At 35.2% G+C, this 21,081-nt stretch overlaps 4 protein-coding genes across 4 annotated transcripts in view; 1 reads left to right on the top strand and 3 right to left on the bottom strand.

The window, feature by feature from the left end:
• LOC125868383 (late blight resistance protein R1-A-like) overlaps positions 1-1,589 on the bottom strand; it is a 50,350-nt gene extending 48,761 nt beyond the window's left edge. Inside the window, exon 1 of the mRNA XM_049549047.1 lies at positions 1,053-1,589. Within this exon, the coding sequence (XP_049405004.1) occupies positions 1,053-1,464 (412 nt within the window). The 5' untranslated portion in view covers positions 1,465-1,589. The remainder of the gene's footprint in view (positions 1-1,052) is intronic.
• The window catches only part of LOC125868391 (putative late blight resistance protein homolog R1A-3), an 86,438-nt gene extending 78,350 nt beyond the window's left edge, over positions 1-8,088 (bottom strand). The window contains exon 1 of the mRNA XM_049549055.1: positions 7,799-8,088. The gene's annotated coding sequence lies outside the window, so the exon portion shown is untranslated. The remainder of the gene's footprint in view (positions 1-7,798) is intronic.
• The window catches only part of LOC125868380 (putative late blight resistance protein homolog R1A-3), a 151,833-nt gene extending 131,843 nt beyond the window's left edge, over positions 1-19,990 (top strand). Inside the window, exon 2 of the mRNA XM_049549046.1 lies at positions 16,325-19,990. Within this exon, the coding sequence (XP_049405003.1) occupies positions 16,325-19,990 (3,666 nt within the window). The remainder of the gene's footprint in view (positions 1-16,324) is intronic.
• Positions 1,477-8,692, bottom strand: LOC125868997 (putative late blight resistance protein homolog R1A-3). The gene is made up of 4 exons (XM_049549552.1): positions 8,366-8,692; positions 7,261-7,955; positions 5,742-7,152; positions 1,477-1,818 (listed from the first exon to the last, which is right to left on the bottom strand). The coding sequence occupies exons 1-4, from the start codon at positions 8,690-8,692 to the stop codon at positions 1,477-1,479; spliced, it is 2,775 nt and encodes a 924-aa protein (XP_049405509.1).
• Positions 19,991-21,081: the final 1,091 nt, after the last annotated feature.

Raw genomic sequence — 21,081 nt, 5'->3', positions numbered from 1 at the left:
TCCACGTGGCATAAGATCCGAAGAAGAAGAAGAGGAAGACGGAGCATTTGAACCTCCTATGAAGTGAAGCAACTTTTCCTTTCTAGATTTTATATAACAAAAGTCATGCACAAGATCATGAATTTTGCAAATAGAATTATCAAAAGGTATTACCAAACTACTGGAAATTAACTCATCCACTACTTCTTCTGCACTTTTCATCTCAATCTGCTCTACAAGTCCTTGAGAAATCCACAAATCTTTCAACTCAGAGATCATTATATCTTCGTCCTTTGGATAACTTGCAAGGTAAACCAAACACGGCTTTACATGATCTGACAAATGGTCATAACTTAATTGTATAACCTTCACCACTTCCTCTTCATCCTTAAAAATAAAGGAACTCAAATTATTCAGAACTTCAACCCACAAAGCCTCTTTCTTTTCCTTCCTTGAAATGACTCCACCGATTAGATCAAGTACTAAAGGAAGCCCATCACACTTTCGAGCTATCATTTCTCCAACATCCTTTAGTTCATCAGGGCAACGCTCCTCTCCGAATACCCTTTTCTCTAATAACTCCCAACTTTCTTCTGGTCTTAACAATCGAAGATAAAGAGGATCACTGTGGCATTTTCCATGCAAAGCAACTTCCTTTTTCCGACTTGTTAAAATCACTCTGCTTCCTTTATGAAGTTCAGGAAAAGGTCTTGTTAGCTCATCCAATGTTGCAATATCCCACATGTCATCCAAGACAATAAGGTACCGCTGTCCACACAGTTTTTTCCGCAGCTTATCAGCAACGTCTTTATCTATGTCATCCTCACTGAATCTTTCTTTCAAACCATTAACTTGATAGAAAATTTTCTGCAACAACTTTTTCTCATTACGTTCCTGGTCGACTGTGCACCAAGCACAAACGTCGAAATGATCAACAATGGACTTATCATTATACACTCTAAAAGCCAAAGTAGTTTTTCCAATCCCTGGCATGCCAACTATGGAAATGACATCTATCTCAGCTGGTCCGCTGGTGAGCTTCCTAATTATCCACTCTGTCTCCTCCTCAAAACCTACAATTATTTTACCAACTGTACTCGATGAGTTTCTTTCAACCAGCTTGTTGGGAGCGTTTGCAACAATAATACTGCTGCTCTTGGGGATCTTCTCTTGTACCTCTTTTTTGACAAGCTTGATCTTTTCTATGGTATCAGGAAGCATGAAGATGAGCTGTAATAGACCATGATCTCGGGCAAGAATTGAATGAATGGCATGTTCCGCCTCATATGCCACATCTAGAACACGAGTCCAAAGATCTCTATGCAACTCTTGCTCAACATACCCGAAGAACGATCTTATGATTTCCAGGTCTTCTTTCACCTGCTTAATTTCTTTTTTTATCAAAGCAACTGAAGAAGCATTGGAATTGACAAAGTCTTTTAAGTTTGTGAGTAGAAGAGTCATGAAGAGCGGTCCATCACTCATGGGGAAGCGAAGCTAAGACGAGTCTGCACGGGCTTTTAAGAAATCATTCTTGAGATCTTCCTTGAGAAGTTCAATACTTTCCAGCAAGTTTAGATTTGCAGCACTTGCTTCATTCATATTCTCTTCTAAGTTACGAAAAAGAACGAATACCTCCTCGGTAAGTTCTCTAACACGTGCCAAGAGAACAAACAATTTGTCATGACAAATAATGTCCTTGGGCACATCAATAAGAATAATCAATAGGAACTCTATCATGACATGAATGTTACACGTAGAAGCGTTAGGAGTAAGAGCATTAACCATGTGCTCTTGTAGATGAATCAGAGATTCTATAAGAATGTCCGCAGATGATACCTGCTAATAGACCAAATGTGTATCAAATTCACCATGATAACGTAAACATAAACGTAAAGGGCCTTCTTTAAAATAGCCTACTGCATAAGCTAAATGTTTGTCCTGTACTTGACTTAAACATAACGACAACAACATATATATCTAGGGAGGTGGTGTGTATGCAGACCTTACCCCTACTTTTGTTTCAAATAAAACATACTAGTAAGCAACAGCTGCATACTCGGCAATTCTCATCTTACTTTATCAACAACAAATGAAACAGATAAAAGTACTGCTATGAGAACTCAAAGAGCAGTTCTTTAATAAAATATCATGTTACTCTGAATGTAATCAAAGCAAGATAAACAAAACAAACAATCATCCAAGTCAATACAACAACAACAACAACAACAACAACAAAAAGTCAACAACATATTCAGTATAGTCCCACGAAGTAGGATCTGAAGAGGGTAGAGCGTATGCAAACCTTACCCCTACCTCAAAGTTTTTCTGATAGATCCTCGGCTCAAGAAAAATAATCTTAAGCATGCAATCCCAAAAGGAAGTAACGAAGATACAAGAAACAACAGAAAATAACAAAAATAGCAGATAGTAACAAAACAAAATCTACAACAAAACAATATACTAATCGAGGTACAAGAACATACCAATGAGTTGCTTGCTAATTTCTCCATTTCTCCTTCATTTTCTTTTCCTATTTCCATGTATGCAATTCTCAAAATCTGAACAATTACTCTACTAATTAGTCTCTAATTAACACCAAAAATGTCTAGAAAATATTAATTTGTAAAGAAGAAAGTATTAACACCCAAATATTCTTCAATAATCATACCTTGAAGTTGACAAAATGGGACAAAAGCAGTTGAAATAATTACTTGGCCAAAGACAAACTTGAAAGGCCAAAGAAGATTTTAAAAATTACTCTACTACTCCCTCCGTCCACATTTAATTGTCATATTGCATTTTACGAAAGTGAATTTGACTAATTTTCAAAGTTAAATTAGATTCCATTAATTCCATATTTTAAACAAAAAATTTAGATACTCAAAAACTATACGAAAAGTACTATAAATTGCAATTTTTTGCATATCAATATGATGAAAAAATAGATCATAAAATGTTAGTCAAAGTTGTTTTACTCCAAAAAAAGGAAACCATAACAATTAAAAGTGGACGGAGGAAATAATTTTTACTCCCTTATATATAAATTATTATTTCCGAACATGATATCACATAGCACTTTTTTATTTTCAAATATTTGACCTTTTAATTTATAAATTACGTGAAAAATATTATAAATTATAATAAAATAATAATTTAAAAAATATATGGAAAAATTAGGTTAAAAAAGTAACTCATTTAATATCGAAATTCGAATACTATCACATGATGGAGGCAGTAGTACACATTATCATCTTAGTCTTTGTAAATTAATTGTCATCTTCAAGTCTCTGTAATCAATGTGGAAATTAATTGTCAATTTAAAGTTTATATAATCAATTTCGAAAAATATAATATTTTATACTACACTTGTTTTGAGATCTGATCTAATATTTTTTTTTTTTGGTATTAGTAATATTTATACTCCACTTGTTTTGAGACTTTCATAATTTGCTGTCTGATTCCAATTGGATGTTCCGGTATGATGTGAAAATATTTCTAATAAAATAAGTGGTTGTTTACTAAATTATTTTTAATGTTCGCTAAGTGATTTAAAAAATTATTTTAAAAGTATTTGTATATATAATCAAGATGTATAAATACTATTGACATCAGTGCATCAACTCATCCTTATTGTGTCTCGTGGACACCTGATACTAACATGACCCATAAGATGATCATTTTGCAAGTTAAAGTGTTCAAATGAAAAAAATAGGGACGAATTGAGATGTGTAGATGTGTATTCTCAAATTTTTATTTTTTAACAGTCGAATTTATACCTAATAAGATATAAGTTCTTTAGTAACTGCAATCATCCTACATGGCAATTTTCATCCTACATGATGTCCTATGTGTATTATGTCACGTAAGACTCATGTGTCTACTTGTTCAACTTTATACAAGTTAGTGTCTACATGTGAAATAAGGCCAAGTTAAAAGGCACATTTATGTATTATGTCATTAATTTACTCTTGTTAAGTATGTTTGTTCCTTTATGTAACTTAGATTGTGACATAATCTTTACAACTTATAAGAATCAATTAGTTAATTTTTGTTTGTATAAGTTAAACTATATATACTAAATCATATGTTATAGTTGAATTTATCAAATTGATTTAGCGACACGTGAGTTAGATTGATCTTGTAAATGAATATAAGGGCAAAAATATAATCAAACCATGTATTAGATCTTGAGAATTGGGCCTTGGTGGCCGAAGTACAATGTGTTCGGAATGACTTAAGAACTGGGAAACTAAGAGGTTTTTTTTAGAGAGCTTAATGCACCAAACTGCCTTTTTTTAATTTTAAGATTTAAGGTGCGTAACAGGCCAAACATTTAGCTTATCTATTAGGCTATTCTGGAGAAAGTCCCCACTTTGTTCGAGAAAAGCTAGAAAGGAAAATCTGTTTGTCGTGACAATTTTTCAAGCATCTTTATAGTGAATAAATTTAGTTACTTTAATGTGACAATCAATAGTTTTGTGACTTTACTATAAAAATAGATAACGTTCAAATTTTGACCCTTCCACTGGTTTTTGACAAACAAACAAAAAAAATAATGTTGCATTGGCTGGATATTCCTAAGAGTTAATGTTTTGTGCACTGACAGTGTAAAGAATTCAATATAGTGGTCTTGAAAGGATACTTCAAAACAATATATCTAATGAAATCCCACAAGTGGCGTTTGAGGAGGGTAGAGTGTACGCAGGCCTTACGGCCCCAACCTCATGAAGGTAGAAAGTCCGTTTTCAAAAGACCCTCAGCTCAAGTAACACATATCAACAAACATACAGAAGATAGGAAGACAAAACAAATACTAGAAGAAGCGTTACAAAGCTTTCAGAAAAAAGAAACTGTAACAACAACAAAATAATGTGATAACCAAAGCGGGCTTCAAGGAAATGAACAGGCAACTAGTTAACATGATCATGAGGTTAAACCACAGAGTTATATCTAATTTTTAGTTAATTAGGTTCCCTCTTCCTATCTTAACTATATATATGTAAAATAAAAACTACAGTACATACTATTCCTCAATCATTAATTATAAGTTGTAATTGAAACTTTGCGATACTAATTGAAATTCATGTCTAGTAACTATGTTCCCTTTTCATTCATTCATTCCCAAGTTGTCATTCTCAAAATACCCCTTCTAACCATTCCAACTTCGAGAATGCAGATCTAGACACCTCAACTCGTGATACACTGTGGCTCGTGGACACCCAACGCTGACATAACACATATATTACTAAAGGTGTCTAGATGATCATTTTGTAAGTTGGAGTGTTTAGTTAAGGTGTATTATATCCATATCTATGCGCTATGCACGCCAATTTCAAGTTAGGCATTGGAACTTACTTGTTTCATGCTTTATGGTAACTGAAGATTACAACTTCTACACGAAAGTCATACACTTTAGAAGAATAAAAAAATACATAAGATCTCATGGTAATGAAAAGCACACATGCATACAATATCTCATCCATTATAATAAAGAATACAAGTACTGATAGCTAGCACTGTTTAGACTTGATAAACAGTTATTAACCGAAATGGATATAGAAAAGCCGCGTTGGAAGAAGGCTTACATGTCTTTAGGATCGGTTCATCATTTACAGGTTGATGTGATCTCTCTGCAAAGAACATATATTGTATAAGTTAAAAGTAATATTGGAACAAAACATAACATTTCTAAAAGGAAAGAAGTCGATGAATTCCTATTCATACTCACATTCTCTAGACCATCTACCTTGGAAGCATACGTGAAGCTTGTCTTCTCCGGTCATTTCTTCAACATATTCCTTAATATTGAAGATTGACTCTTTAAGCTGAGGGCTAAACCATACTTTGATAAGTTCTAATGACGCAATATCTCCAAAACTATCTGGGATGTCCATATGCTTCTCACATGTAATTATATCTAACATCTCGAGCACGGGAAATGATTTCTCTGCATCAACCTGCCATTCAGAAAATTCCACACTATCCAATTTTAGATATTTGAGATTCTTGAAGGTGACATCTTCCATGTTCCATTCTCCTGGCTCCCCATCGATGATTGCATTTTTTAGACTTAGTTTTTGAAGGTTGGGTAGTCTAGCAATTCTTGACAATGAATCAGATGTCAGAGTGAGCCCTTGCAACCTCATTTTCTTCAAGCTCAAAAGGAAGCCGTGTGTATATTCATGGAATGAATCCCAAGAAGCAGATAAATTGAGTTGTTCAAGTTCGTTAAGGACATCCAATCTTGGAAAACAAATCTTCTCTGCTATGATAGAGACACTAAGGATTTGAAGATTAGGAAACCTTTTGAAAATATCCTCTATGTCTTCTGAACCGGGAAGGGAGAGATGCTGTAATGTTCTCAAACTTTCTAACCTTGAGTCCTCGTCTAACACAGTTGGTTCAAAGAGAGCACATTCCATCATCCGCACATCTCGTAGCTTTGCAAGACTCCAAAAACAAGGCGATAGTATCATGCATGATCTCTCAATGTTATACACCGATAGAGTTTCTAGATTGCAGAGGTTTGAAAATAACGGAGGGAGAGCTTTTGCCTTCGTCTGAATGATTAAGTACTTCAAATGAACGAGCATACCGATTTCATTCAGCAAAGAATCTGTCAATGTTAGGCCCTTCAAATCCAAACTTTTAAGAAGCCTCAAGTGTTTTAGGTGACTGTTGTAGGAAAGACAATCATGAATCCCATCATACACCTTCAGAGAGAAGAGGTGTTTAACATAAGGATTCTTCTTTTCTGGATTAAACACCACAAAATTTTCATCCAAACGAAAGAGATATTCATTATAACAAATGGTAATTCCTCGTGCCATCACACTAGAAGAAGAAGACGGAGCATTTGAACCTCCTATGAAGTCAAACACATTTTCCTTACTAGATTTTATATAACAAAAGTCATGCATAAGATCATGAATTTTGCAAATAAAATTATCGAAAGGTATTACCAAGCTACTCAAAATTAACGCATCCACTACTTCTTCTGCATTTTTCATCTCAAGTCCTTGACCAATCCAAAAATCTTTCAACTGAGAGATCCTTATATCTTTGTCCTTTGGATAAATTGCAAGGTAAACCAAACACGGCTTTACGTGATCTGACAAATGGTCATAACTTATTTGTATAACTTTCACAACTTCCTCTTCATCCTTAAAACTAAAGGAACTCAAATTATTCAGAACGTCAACCCACAAAGCCTCTTTCTTTTCCTTCCTTGAAATGACTCCACCGATTAGATCAAGTACTAAAGGAAGCCCATCTCACTTTCGAGCTATCTTTTCTCCAACATCCTTTAGTTCATCAGGGCAACATTCTTCTCCGAATACCCTTTTCTCTAATAACTCCCAACTTTCTTCTGATCTTAGCAATCGAAGATAAAGAGGATCACTGTGGCATTTTCCATGCAAAGCAACTTCCTTTTTCCGACTTGTTATAATCACTCTGCTTCCTTTCTGAAATTCAGGAAAAGGTCTTGTTAGCTCATCCAATGTTGCAGTATCCCACAAGTCATCCAAGACAATAAGGTACCGCTGTCCACATAGTTTTTTCCGCTCACTGAATTGTTCTTTCAAACCAATAACTTGATTGAAAATTTTCTGCAACAACTTTTTCTCATTACGTTCCTGGTCAACTGTGCACCAAGCACAAACATCGAAATGATCAACAATGGACTTATCATTATACACTCTGTAAGCCAAAGTAGTTTTTCCAAGCCCTGGCATGCCAACTATGGAAATGACATCTATCTCAGCTGGTCCGCTGGTGAGCTTCCTAACTATCCACTCTGTCTCCTCCTCAAAACCTACGATTATTTTACCGACTGTACTTGATGAGTTTCTTTCAACCGGCTTGTTAGGAGCGTTTGCAACAATAATACCGCTGCTCTTGGGGATCTTCTCTTGTACCTCTTTTTTGACAAGCTTGATCTTTTCTACGGTATCAGGAAGTATGAAGATAAGCTGCAATAGACCATGATCTCAGGCAAGAATTGAGTTAATGACATGTTCCGACTCATATGCCACATCTAGAACACGAGTCCAAAGATCTCTATGAAACTCTTGCTCAACATACCTGAAGAACGATCTTATGATTTTCAGGTCCTCTTTCACCTTCTTAATTTCTTTTTTTATCGAAGCAACTGAAGAAGCATTGGAATTGACCAAGTCATTTAAGTTTGTGAGTATAAGAGTCATGAAGAGCGGTCCATCACTCATGGGGAAGCGGAACCGATATGAGTCTGCACGGGCTTTCAAGAAAACATTCTTGAGATCTTCAATTCCTTGAGGAGTTCAATATTTTCCAGCAAGTTTAGACCTGTACCGCTTGTTGCGTTCATATTCTCTTCTAAGTTGCGAAAAAGAATGAATACCTCCTTTGTAAGTTCTCTAACACGTGCCAAGAGAACAAACAATTTGTCATGACGAATAGCGTCCTTGGGTACATCAGTAAGAATAATCAATAGGAACTCTATCATGACATGAATGTTACACGTTGAAGCGTTAGGAGTAACAGCATTAATAACCATGTGCTCTTGTAGATGAATCAGAGATTCTCTAACAATGTCAGGAGAGGCTTCTATGAGCTGCTTGATGAAACGTCCAACATCTTCCGACTTTGAACCTTTCAAATTTGTACAACATATGTGCATAACCTCCAGTGAAACCGGAATTATCTTCAAAAGTAGATGGACTAGCATGGAATTGACTTGAGAGACTTCAAGTTCATTGTCATCATTTTCATCTGTTTTATCTTCAAGATGATAAGACAAAAGTACAAAACAGAAGTGTCCTACTCTCTCCGCCATAAGTTGAAACTACGGTACGACATATTCGATTGTCTCATACTCATGAACCCAACCATTTACTTTCAACCTATGGAAATCTCGTAAATTGCAAAATACATACTGAAGAAGCTCATATTGAGTCATTGACGGGAAAATCAACTCAGCACGAATGTTGGGTAGGTTATGGAGATTTACGAGGAGCTCGTCCAAAAGTTCAACCAACTGATCCTAATTCATGGCAGCACTTGATTCAGAATGATGATGATATGAGATTTTAGAACTTGTGATATTTTCAAGGAGGCGAGGAACGACATGATCCGTTAATTTAACCATCATGTCATCTCCACTACTCTGATTAAAAAGTGACTGAACCAGATCATGAACCTCATATGATATGCATGACATTTCGGCATTAGAACCATCCGAAATGTAATAACAAAGTTGTAAACATGCCAACAAAAATGACAGCTTTTCAACTTGATCTTGTTCATTCTTTAACCCTTCTATGAAATCCATAAGATCGACAATGTCCTCGCGAAGCACAGCAGATTATACCTGCTAAAAGACCAAATGTGTATCAAAATCTTCAGCGCCACAAATTCGCCATGATAAAATTTACTCTAATTTAAAAGGCATCAAACGTAAACATAGAGGGCCTTCTTTAAAATGGCCTACTGCATAAGCTAAATGTTTGTCCTGTACTTAACTTAAACATAACGACAACAAGATACCTAGTGTAATCCCACAAATGGGGTCTAGGGAGGTGGTGTGTACGCAGAGATGTTTACTCGGACATTCTGATCAACAACAACAACAACAAAAGTGATGTGCCTACAGTGTCCTAGGCTATTCATCAACACAGGAGGGATCTAAGATTACAAGTCTCTAAAGTCTTTCAACTTTTTCTCTTAAATTTCATACTCATACAGATAGTGCCACGTAAAATGAAACAAATAAAAGCACTGCTATGAGAACTCAAAGAGCAGTTCTTCAATAAAATATCATGTTACTCTGGATGTAATCAAAGCAAGGCGGGAATAAAAAATAACGATAGCAGAATAGCAAGATAAACAAAACAAATAATCATCCAAGTCAATACAACAACAACAACATAACAACATATTCAGTATAGTCCCACAAAGTAGGATCTAGAGAGGGTAGAACGTATGCAAACCTTACCCCTACCTCAAAGGTACATAAATTGTTTCTGATCGATCCTCAGCTTAAGAAAAACAATCTTAAGCATGCAATCCCAAAAAGGAAGTAATGAAGATACAAGAAACAACAGACAATAATAACAAAAATAGCAGATAGTAATAGAACAGAAATTACATCAAAACAATATACTAATCGAGGTACAAGAAACAACAGACAGAGTAACATACCAATGAGTTGCTTGCTAATTTCTCTATTTCTCCTTCATTTTCTTTCCCTATTTCCATGTATGCAATTCTCAAAATCTAAACAATTACTCTATTAATTAGTCTCTAATTAACACCAAAACTGTCTAGAAAATATTAATTTGTAAAGAAGAAAGTATTAACTATAGGGGCATTTCTAGACCAAAGTATCCGCCACTGACTATAGGGGCATTTCTGGACCAAAGTATTGACTGCAAGATATTTTTGAACCAAAGTATTGACGGCAAAGACATTTTTGAGTCAAACTATAAATGGAGGACATTTTTATTCATTTCACATAGTTTAAGGGCATATTTGATCATTTTATGAAAAATATATTCCAAAAGTGCAAAGGACCAAATAGGAACCCCACATAGTGAAACATTATCAGTAGGCTTAGTTTCTACTGAAAAAGAGAAGTTGAACGGAAGGAAAAAAAATTTAACTACTTTGGCTTGATTAGTGAGAATGGAAAGAGGAAAAGAAAATGAAGGACAAACAAAAGGGGAAGATAACAAATCATAGGTAATGTTGCATAATTAATTTATTCTTGTAAGTATGTTTGTTGCTTAGATTGTGAATATATCTTTATAACTTATAAGAATCGGTGATTTAATCTTTGTTTGTATAAGCTAAACTCTATAGACTAAATCATCTGCTATAGTTGAATTTAATCAAATTGATTGTGGTGGTTGAGATTGATTTAATTATATGTTTGTTGCTAGATTGATCTTGTAAATGAAATAAATCACAAAAATAGTAAGGTAAAATGAATATAATGGTGGTTGAGAATCTGAGGTGCCAGGTTCAAAACCACAAAAACACTAGGTGATTCTTTCAATTTGTCATAGCCTTAGTAGCCAGAGTTGGCTAGTACTTGTTGATGGTGGGAGATGGCAAATATTCAGTGGAATTAGTCGAGGTGCGTGAAATTTGGCCTGGACACCACGGTCATAAAAAAAAGATGAATATAAGGGCAAGAATATAATCAAACCTTGTATTAGATCCAGGGAATCGGGCCTTGGTGGCATAAGTACAACATGTTCGGAATGGCTTAAGAACTAGGAAAGTAAAAGCTTTTGTTTAGAGAGATAGCGCGTAAACAAAGAGAGAGCTTAGAGCACCAGGCTGTCATTTTTTGTTTGAAGATTTGAGGTGTAACAGGACAAACATTTGGCTTCTCTATTAGGCTATTCTGGCAAAAGTCCTCTGCACTTGTAACAGTTGCTTGTTGTAATGTAAGAGTAAAATTTAGAGTCAATATCAAAGCATGCCTGAGCTATCACGTTTTGGCAAATTTCACACCTCAACTATATCAGTCGTTCCCTTTTTCTATCTAAACTATCACCATCTATGTATTAACATAATTTGAAAATACATTTGGTCTTTTGGCAGGTGTCATCCGTTGTACTTCGCGAGGACATTGTCAATCTTCTAGATTTCATAGAGAGGTTAAAAAATGGGCGTGTTCGAACTTCTCTTGACATAGATCAAATTGAAAAGTTGACATTGGAGCTGATGTTTGTGTCCGCATTTTGTCATCTTTATTACTATTTCTTTTTGGAAAGTTGTAATGACGAAATGTCTTGCATATCAAATGAGATTCATTATTTGGTTCAGTCACTGTTTCATCCAAGTGGAGAAGACATGCTGGTTAATATAAAGTATCATGACCTCTTGGAGAATATCAAAAGTTATATTATCTCACATAGCTATGCTGAACCAAGTCGTGTAACCATGATCGAGGATCGTTTGGTTGAACTTTTAGATGTCATCCTCATGTATCTCCAATATCTATACAGGTTTCGTGCTAAGTTGACTTTCCCGTCAATGACTCAATATGAGCTTCTCCAGAATGTATTTGGCAATTTAAGAGATTTCCATAGGTTGAAAGTAAATGATTGCGTTGAGTATGAAACAATCAAATATGTCTTACCTCATCTTCAACTTATGTCTCTGAGAGTAGTAAACTTCTGCTGTTTTACTCCTGTGGATGAATCAGATGTCTCTCTAGTTCACTCCAAGCTAGCTAATCTACTTGTGGAGGTTATTCATGTTGAACTGGAGATTATGCACATATGTTGTACAAATTTGAAAGCTTCAAAGTCGGAAGAAGTTAGACGTTTCATCAAGAAGCCTCTCCGGACATTCTTAGAGAATCTCTGATTCATCTACAAGAGCACATTGTTAATGCTGTTACTCCTAGCGCTTCTACGTGTAACATTCATGTCATGATAGAGTTCCTATTGATTATTCTTACTGATGAGCCAAAGGACGTTATTCGTCATGACAAATTATTTGTTCTCTTGGCACGTGTAACAGAACTTACCAAGGAGGTATTCGTTCTTTTTCGTAACTTAGAAGAGAATATGAACGGAACAAGTGATGCAAATCTAAACTTGCTGGAAAGTATTGAACTCCTGAAGGTGGATCTCAAGAATGATTTCTTAAAATCCCGTGAAGACACGTCTCAGCTCTGCTTCCCCATGAGTGATGGACCGCTCTTCATGACTCTTCTACTCACAAACTTAAATGACTTGGTCAATTCCAATGCTTATTCAGTTTCTTTGATAAAAAAAGAAATCAGGCGAGTGAAGGAAGACCTGGAAATCATAAGATCGTTCTTTGGGTATGTTGAGCAAGAGTTGCATAGAGATCTTTGGACTCGTGTTCTAGATGTGGCATATGAGGCAGAACATGTGATTAATGACGAAGGATAACTTACTTGTCTAATATGAATTGGATTGATTTATTTACTTGTGGCTTAGTTTGCATAGGATTGTTATTCTCATTACATGACTTAGACTAGGACTCTTACCTGATCTATATGTATAAATATAACATGTATTTACTATAATATAATGAGAAAGTCTTTCAATTAACTCAATTCTTGCCCGGTCTATTGCAGCTTATCTTCATACTTCCTGATACCGTAGAAAAGATCAAGCTTCTCAAAAAAGAGCTACAAGAGAAGATCCCCAAGAGCAGCGGTATTATTGTTGCAAACGCTCCTAACAAGCCGGTTGAAAGAAACTCATCGAGTACAGTTGGTAAAATAATCGTAGGTTTTGAGGAGGAGATAGAGTGGATAATTAGGAAGCTCACCAGCGGACCAGCTGAGATAGATGTCATTTCCATAGTCGGCATGCCAGGGCTTGGAAAAACTACTTTGGCTTACAGAGTGTATAATCATAAGTCCATTGTTGATCATTTCGACGTTCGTGCTTGGTGCACAGTCGATCAGGAACGTAATGAGAAAAAGTTGTTGCAAAAAATCTTCAATCAAGTTATTGGTTTGAAAGAAAGAGTCGGTGAGAATGACATAGATGATGACGTTGCTGATAAGCTGAGGAAACAACTATTCGCAAAACGGTACCTTATTGTCTTGGATGACATGTGGGATACTGCAACATTCCATGAGCTAATGAGACCTTTTCCTGAATTTCAGAAAGGAAGCAGAGTGATTTTATAAAGAGGAAGTTGCTTTGCACAGAAAATGCCACAGTGATCCTCTTTATCTTCAATTGCTAAGACCTAAACAAAGTTGGGAGTTATTAGAGAAATGGGTATTCGGAGAAGAACGTTGCCCTAATGAACTAAAGGATGTTGGGGAAAAGATAGCTCGAAAGTGTGATGGGCTTCCTTTAGTACTTGATCTAATCGGTGGAGTCATTTATCTTGAATCTGGCGGTCTTGATCTTGACTGTTCTTGAACTTGAGCTTTATCTTGATCTTGGGCTTTGAGCTTGATCTTGAATCCGGCGGTCTTGATCTTGATCTTTCTTGAAGTTGAACTTTATTTTGATCTTGACTTCTTCAAATCTTCAATTCTTAAACTTGAACACTTGGAATTCGAATTCTTAAACTTGTAGCTTGTAGAGAAATTTGTGGCTTTTGATCCATGAGTTTTCTCTAGCTTTTTGTTTAGAATTCTTGGTTCTCTTTTCTGTATTATGAGGACCCCTATTTATAGTTTTAAAATAGAGGAGTTTTGTTTGGAAGAGGACTCCCTTCGACCAATCAGATTTAAGTGACATGGCATATGGGCTTTATGGAGCGTGCTTTAATTAAATCTATATTTATTATATTTAAATAATTAACTCAATTATATTAATCCATCATATTTATTTGGACTAATATATTCATAAATTTAATATAATCCGAATCATTTTAAAAATGTATATTTAATAAATTTTAAATGACTACTGTCAGATCTCAAAACAAGTGTAGTATAAAATATTACATTTTGCACAATTGATTATAAAAACTTTAAATTGACAATTAATTTTCAGAATGGATCAAACGAATCTCAAAACAGGTGGAGTATATAATGAATATTATAATGCTAGAGAAGTGTATATGATTTTCACAATTGATTATTAAGATGATATAATGTGTACTACTCCCTCAGTTTTTGCGGCGGTGTCCGGATTTCGAGAGTTGAAAAAAAATATATGAAAATTTTAATATATTAATAACTAGTAAAATTATCCGCGTTTTGTGTGGGAATTTAATATCACGGAATTTATAAAATAATACTTAAAACTTATCCGTCATTAAAATTAAAACACTATATTATCTTACATACAGGATTACATAGTAACAAACATTACTGATGTAAAGGAAAATGAAAATTATCATCTTATCCTTTATCCTTAGTTACATAAGCATAAATTAATGACTGTAAAAATACGTATCAGGATCTGTAACATAAGCAATGTTGTCAGTTAGCCACAAACATGAGCAAAGTACACAAATATTTAATTGTGAAGAAGAAGAAGAAGAAGAGGTTCAGAATTTTCATTGTTTTAAAATGAGAAGAAATCCCTCTATTTATAGAAAACAAAGGGTAGTATGAACACATGTTTATTGTGCCTTATCGAAAAGGTTACAACTTTTTGGAAAAGTTGCAATCCTTCGGAAAGGTCACAACATTTCATAAAAGTCGCAACCTTTCATAAAAGTCGCAACTCTTCATTAAAGTCATTATTCTTTATTAAAGTCGTAATTTTTAATAAAAGTCACAACTTTTCATGAAAAGGGAAGGCTAATTTTGGAAATAAATAAATTAAAAGGGAATTCTGGTTTGTGGTGGCACCACGTAGGCGGGCCTAAGATTCTCTTTTATATATATATATATATATGAGATATATGATATGATTGTGACTTATAGTTTACGTAGTTTTTTTTTAAAAAAAAAGTCAAAGTATCATGTTTAAAAATAAAAACTGATACCTAATATATAAGGGAATATTAAAAAGGAGAAGTCAATGAATTATTAGAGTAATTTTTAAATCTTCTTTCTATTAGGTGGCCTTTCAAGTTTGTCTTCAGCCAATTAATTACTTGAACTTCTTTCTTGAAACAAGCTTTAATTAATCCTTAGACCATTTTCTTAATTTTAAGGTATGATTATTGAAGAATATTTGGTTTTTAGTACTTTCTTCTTGACAAATTAATATTTGCTAGACATTTGTGGTGCTAATTAGTAGAGTAATTGTTCAGATTTTGAGAATTGCATACATGGAAACGGAGAAATTAGCAAGCAACTCATTGGTATGTTACTGTCTGTTGTTTCTTGTACCTCGATTAGTATATTATTTTGTTGTGTTACTATCTGGTATTGTTTGTTGTTTCTTGAATTTCCGTTACTTTTTTTTTTGGATTTTTTTCTTGAGCGAGGATTTATTGGAAACAGCCTTTGAGATAGTAGTAAGGTTTGGGTACGCTCTAACCTCAGATCCCACTACACTGGGGATTGACTTGGATGATTATTTGTGTTGTTTATCTTGCTATTCTGCTATCGTTATTTTTATTTCCGCCCTTGTTTGATTACATGATATTTTATTAAAGAAGTGCTCTCTGAGTTCTCATAGATCTGTTGTGGCACTTTCTGAATGAGTTTGAAATTTGTGTGTTGATGAATAGCCTAGGACATTGTAGACTTTTTGTTGTTGTTGTTGTTGTTGATAAGGTAAGATAAGAATTATATTGCTGAGTACATCTCGAATAATTTTCATTAGTTGAGTGACTTCCTGAGAAATCTAAATCTCATGCTTTTTGACATAAACTATATAAACATTTAGATTATGCAGTAGCCAACATTTACGTTAGAGTAAATTTTGATACACATTTGGTCTTTTAGCAGGTATCATCTGCTGTACTTCGCGATGACATTGTCAATCTTCAGGATTTCATAGAGAGGTTAAAGAATGAACAAGATCAAATTGTTGATCAAACTGAAAAGCTGACATTTTTGTTGGCATGTTTACAGCTATGTTATTACATTTCGGATGGTCCTAATGCTGAAATGTCTTGCATATCATATGAGGTTCATGATCTGGTTCTGTCACTTTTTCATCAGAGTAGTGGAGATGACATGATGGTTAAATTAACGGATCATGTCATTCCTCGCCTTCTTGAAAATATCACAAGTTCTAAAATCTCACATCATCATCATTCTGCCGCCATGACTGAGGATCAGTTGGTTGAACTTTTGGACGTGCTCCTCCTGAATCTCCATTATCTACACAAGGTTCGTGCTGAATCTATTTTCCCATCAATGACTCAATATGAGCTTCTTCAGAATGTATTTGGCAATTTAAGAGATTTCCATAGGTTGAAAGTAAATGGTTGCGTTCATGAGTATAAGACAATCGAATATGTCTTACCGCAGTTTAACCTTATGGCAGAGAGAGTAGGACACTTCTGTTTTGTCCTTTTGTCTTATCAACTTGACAAAACAGATGAAAAAGATGACAATGAACTTGAAGTCTCTCAAGTCAATTCCATGCTAGTCCATCTACTTTTGAAGATAATTCCGGTTTCACTGGAGGTTATGCACATATGTTGTACAAATTTGAAAGCTTCAAAGTCGGAAGAAGTTGGACGTTTCATTAAGCAGCTCCTAGAAGCCTCTCCAGACATTCTTATAGAATATCTGATTCATCTACAAGAGCATGTGATTAATGCTACTACTCCTAGAACCTCAGCTCGAAACATTCATGTCATGATAGAGTTCCTATTGATTATTCTGTATGATGTGCCCAAAGACAGTATTCATCATGACAAATTATTTATTCTCTTGGCACGTGTTGGAGCACTTACCAAGGAGGTATTCGTTCTTTTTCGTAACTTAGAAAAGAATATGAATGAAGCAAGTGGTGCAAATCTAAACTTGCTGGAAAATATTGAACTCCTGAAGGTGGATCTGAAGAATGATTTCTTAAAAGCCCGTGCAGACTCGTCACAGCTCCGCTTCCCCATGAGTGATGGACCGCTCTTCATGACTCTTCTACTCACAAACTTAAATGACTTGGTCAATTCCAATTCTTCTTCAGTTGCTTTGATAAAAGAAGAAACTAAGCAGGTGAAAGAAGACCTGGAAACTATAAGATCGTTGTTTGGGTTTGTTGAGCAAGAGTTGCATAGAGATCTTTGGACTCGTGTTCTAGATGTGGCATATGAGGCGCAACATGCCATTAACTCAATTCTTGCCCGAGATCATGGTCTATTGCAGCTTATCTTCATACTTCCTGATACTGTAGAAAAGATCAAGCTTCTCAAAAAAGAGGTACAAGAGAAGATCCCCAAGAGCAGAGGTATAATTGTTGCAAACGCTCCCAACAAGCCGGTTGAAAGAAAGTCATCGAGTACAGTTGGTAAAATAATCGTAGGTTTTGAGGAGGAGACAGAGTGGATAATTAGGAAGCTCACCAGCGGACCAGCTGAGATAGATGTCATTGCCATAGTCGGCATGCCAGGGCTTGGAAAAACTACTTTGGCTTACAGAGTGTATAATGATAAGTCCATTGTTGATCATTTCGATGTTTGTGCTTGGTGCACAGTCGACCAGGAACGTAATGAGAAAAAGTTGTTGCAGAAAATTTTCAATCAAGTTATTGGTTTGAAAGAAAAATTCAGTGAGGATGACATAGATGATGACGTGGCTGATAAGCTGCGGAAAAAACTATGTGGACAGCGGTACCTTATTGTCTTGGATGACATGTGGGATACTGCAACATTGGATGAGCTAACAAGACCTTTTCCTGAATTTCAGAAAGAAAGCAGAGTGATTTTAACAAGTCGGAAAAAGGAAGTGGCTTTGCATGGAAAATGCCACAGTGATCCTCTTTATCTTCGATTGCTAAGATCAGAAGAAAGTTGGGAGTTATTAGAGAAAAGGGTATTCGGAGAAGAACGTTGCCCTGATGAACTAAAGGATGTTGGAGAAAAGATAGCTCGAAAGTGTGATGGGCTTCCTTTAGTACTTGATCTAATCGGTGGAGTCATTTCAAAGAAGGAAAAGAAAGAGGCTTTGTGGCTTGAAGTTCTGAATAATTTGAGTTCCTTTATTTTTAAGGATGAAGAGGAAGTGGTGAAGGTTATACAATTAAGTTATGACCATTTGTCAGATCATGTAAAGCCGTGTTTAGTTTACCTTGCAAGTTATCCAAAGGACGAAGATATATGGATCTCTGAGTTGAAAGATTTTTGGATGGGTGAAGGACTTGTGGAGCAGATTGAGATGAAAAGTGCAGAAGAAGTAGTGGATGAGTTAATTTCTAGTAGCTTGGTAATACCTTTCAATAATTCTATTTGCAAAATTCATGATCTTGTGCATGACTTTTGTTCAATAAAATCTAGAAAGGAAAAGTTTTTTGACTTCATAGGAGGTTCAAACGCTCCGTCTTCTTCTGGTATGATGGCACGAGGAATTACCATTTGTTATGATCAACGCCTCTTTCATTTGGATGAAAATTTTGTGGTGTTTAATCCAGAAAAGAAGAATCCTTATGTTAAACACCTCCTCTCTCTGAAGGTCTACAATGGGATTAATGATCGTCTTTCCTACAAGAGTCACCTAAAACACTTGAGGCTTCTCAAAAGTTTGGATTTGGACGGCATAACATTGACAGATTCTTTGCTGAATGAAATCGGTATGCTCGTTCATTTGAAGTACTTACTCATTCGGACAAAGGCTAACGCTCTCCCTCCGTCATTTTCAAACCTCTGCAATCTAGAAACTCTATCGGTGTATAACATAGAGGGATCATGCATGGTACTATCGCCTTGGTTTTGGAGTCTAGCAAAGCTACGAGATGTGCAGATGAAGTGGTGTGCTCTCTTTGATCCAGCTGTGTTAGACGAGGACTCAAGGTTAGAAAATTTGAGAACATTATCTGCGCTCTACCTTCCCTGTTTAGAAGACACGGAGCATATTATTCTCAAAAGGTTTCCTAAGCTTCAAAACCTTGAAGTCTGTATCGCACAACCAGAAGATTGTACAGCAGAGAAGATTTATTTTCCAAGATTGGATGTCCTTAACGAACTTGAACAACTTCATGTATATTCTTATTGTGATTCATTCAGAGAAAATACATATGGCTTCCCTTTGAGCTTGAAGACTCTGAAGTTGAAAGGGCTCGCTCTGACATCCGATGCACTATCAAGAATTGCTAGCCTACCCAACCTTCAAGAACTAAGTCTAGAAGAGGCAATCATCGAGGAGGGGAAAGAATGGAACATGGAAGATGTCACCTTCCAGAATCTCAAATCGCTAAAATTGTATTTGTTGTTATTTTCTGAATGGCAGGTTGATGCAGAGAATTCCTTTCCCGTGCTCGAGAAACTACATATAAGAACATGTGATGAGCTTATGGAGATCCCAGACAGTTTTGGAGATATTGCGTCATTAGAGCTTATCAAAGTATGGGACTGCCCTCAGCTTAAAGAGTCGATCTTCAATATTAAGGAATATGTTGAAGAAATGACCGGAGAAGACAAGCTTGAGGTATACTTCTATGATTGAGGTATGATTCTATGAATTCATTAACTTCATTCCTACATTAGAAATGCTATGTTTTTTTCCAATATTACTTTTAACTTATACAATATATGTTCTTTGCAGAGAGATCTGATCATATCAACCTGTAAAGGATGAACCGATCCTAAAGACATATATGTATGCCTTCTTCCAACGCGGTTTTTCTATATCCATTTTCGTTTATTGATAACTGTTTATCAAGTCTAAACAGTGCTAGCTATCAGTACTTGTGTTCTTTATTATAACAGATGAGATATTGTATCACGAGTTGAGGTGTCTGGATGTTCATTCTCGAAGTTGAAATGTTTAGTTGTTAATTTGTAAAAGTAAGTAGACATGAATTTCAATTAGTATCACAAAGTTCCAATTGCAACTTATAATTAATGATTGTACTGTAGTTTTTGTTTTGCATATATATATATAGTTAAGACAGGAAGAGAAAACCTAATTAACTAATAAGTAGATGTAATTCTGCAGTTTAACCTCATGATCATGTTAACTATCTGCCTGTTCATTTCCTTGAAGTCCGCTTTAGTTATCACATTATTTTGTTGTTGTTACGGTTCTTTTTTTCTGAATGGTTTGTAATGCTTCCTCTAGTATTTATTTTGTCTTCCTTTCTTCTGTATGTTTCTTGATATGTGTTACTTGAGCCAAGGGTCTTTCGAAAACGAATTCTCTACCTTCATGAGGTCGGGGCCGTAGTCCTGTGTACACTCTACCCTCCTCAAACCCTACTTGTGGGATTTCACTGAGTATGTTGTTGTTGTTGAGGTATCCTTTCACGACAATGCTTTTGTTCCTTTTGACTCATATACATAACAATCGATATAGGATAGAACATTTTAATGTCAACAAGACCATTATTTTAAATTCTTTACACTGTCAGTGCACAAAACATTAACTCTTTTGAATATCCAGCCAATGCAACAACATTCTTTGTTTTTTTGTCAAAAATCAGTGGAAGGGTCAAAATTTATATATAATCGTATAACGTTATCTATTATTATAGTAAAGTCAAAAAACTATTGATTATCACATTAAAGCAATTGAACTTTATCCACTATAACACTGAA

Source organism: Solanum stenotomum, chromosome 6 (genome assembly GCF_019186545.1).
Source record: "Solanum stenotomum isolate F172 chromosome 6, ASM1918654v1, whole genome shotgun sequence".
Classification (NCBI taxonomy): Eukaryota; Viridiplantae; Streptophyta; class Magnoliopsida; order Solanales; family Solanaceae; genus Solanum; species Solanum stenotomum.
This window is presented reverse-complemented; position numbering and strand designations above follow the sequence as displayed.

Coding starts and splice junctions, on each gene's coding strand:
- LOC125868997 (XM_049549552.1), bottom strand. CDS start 8,692: ATGCTAGTCCATCTACTTTTGAAGATAATTCCGGTTTCACTGGAGGTT. Junction 7,956..8,365: donor TTAGAGAACTTACAAAGGAG/GTATTCATTCTT, acceptor GGTCTATTGCAG/CTTATCTTCATACTTCCTGA. Junction 7,153..7,260: donor GGAGAAAAGATAGCTCGAAA/GTGAGATGGGCT, acceptor GAGTTCCTTTAG/TTTTAAGGATGAAGAGGAAG.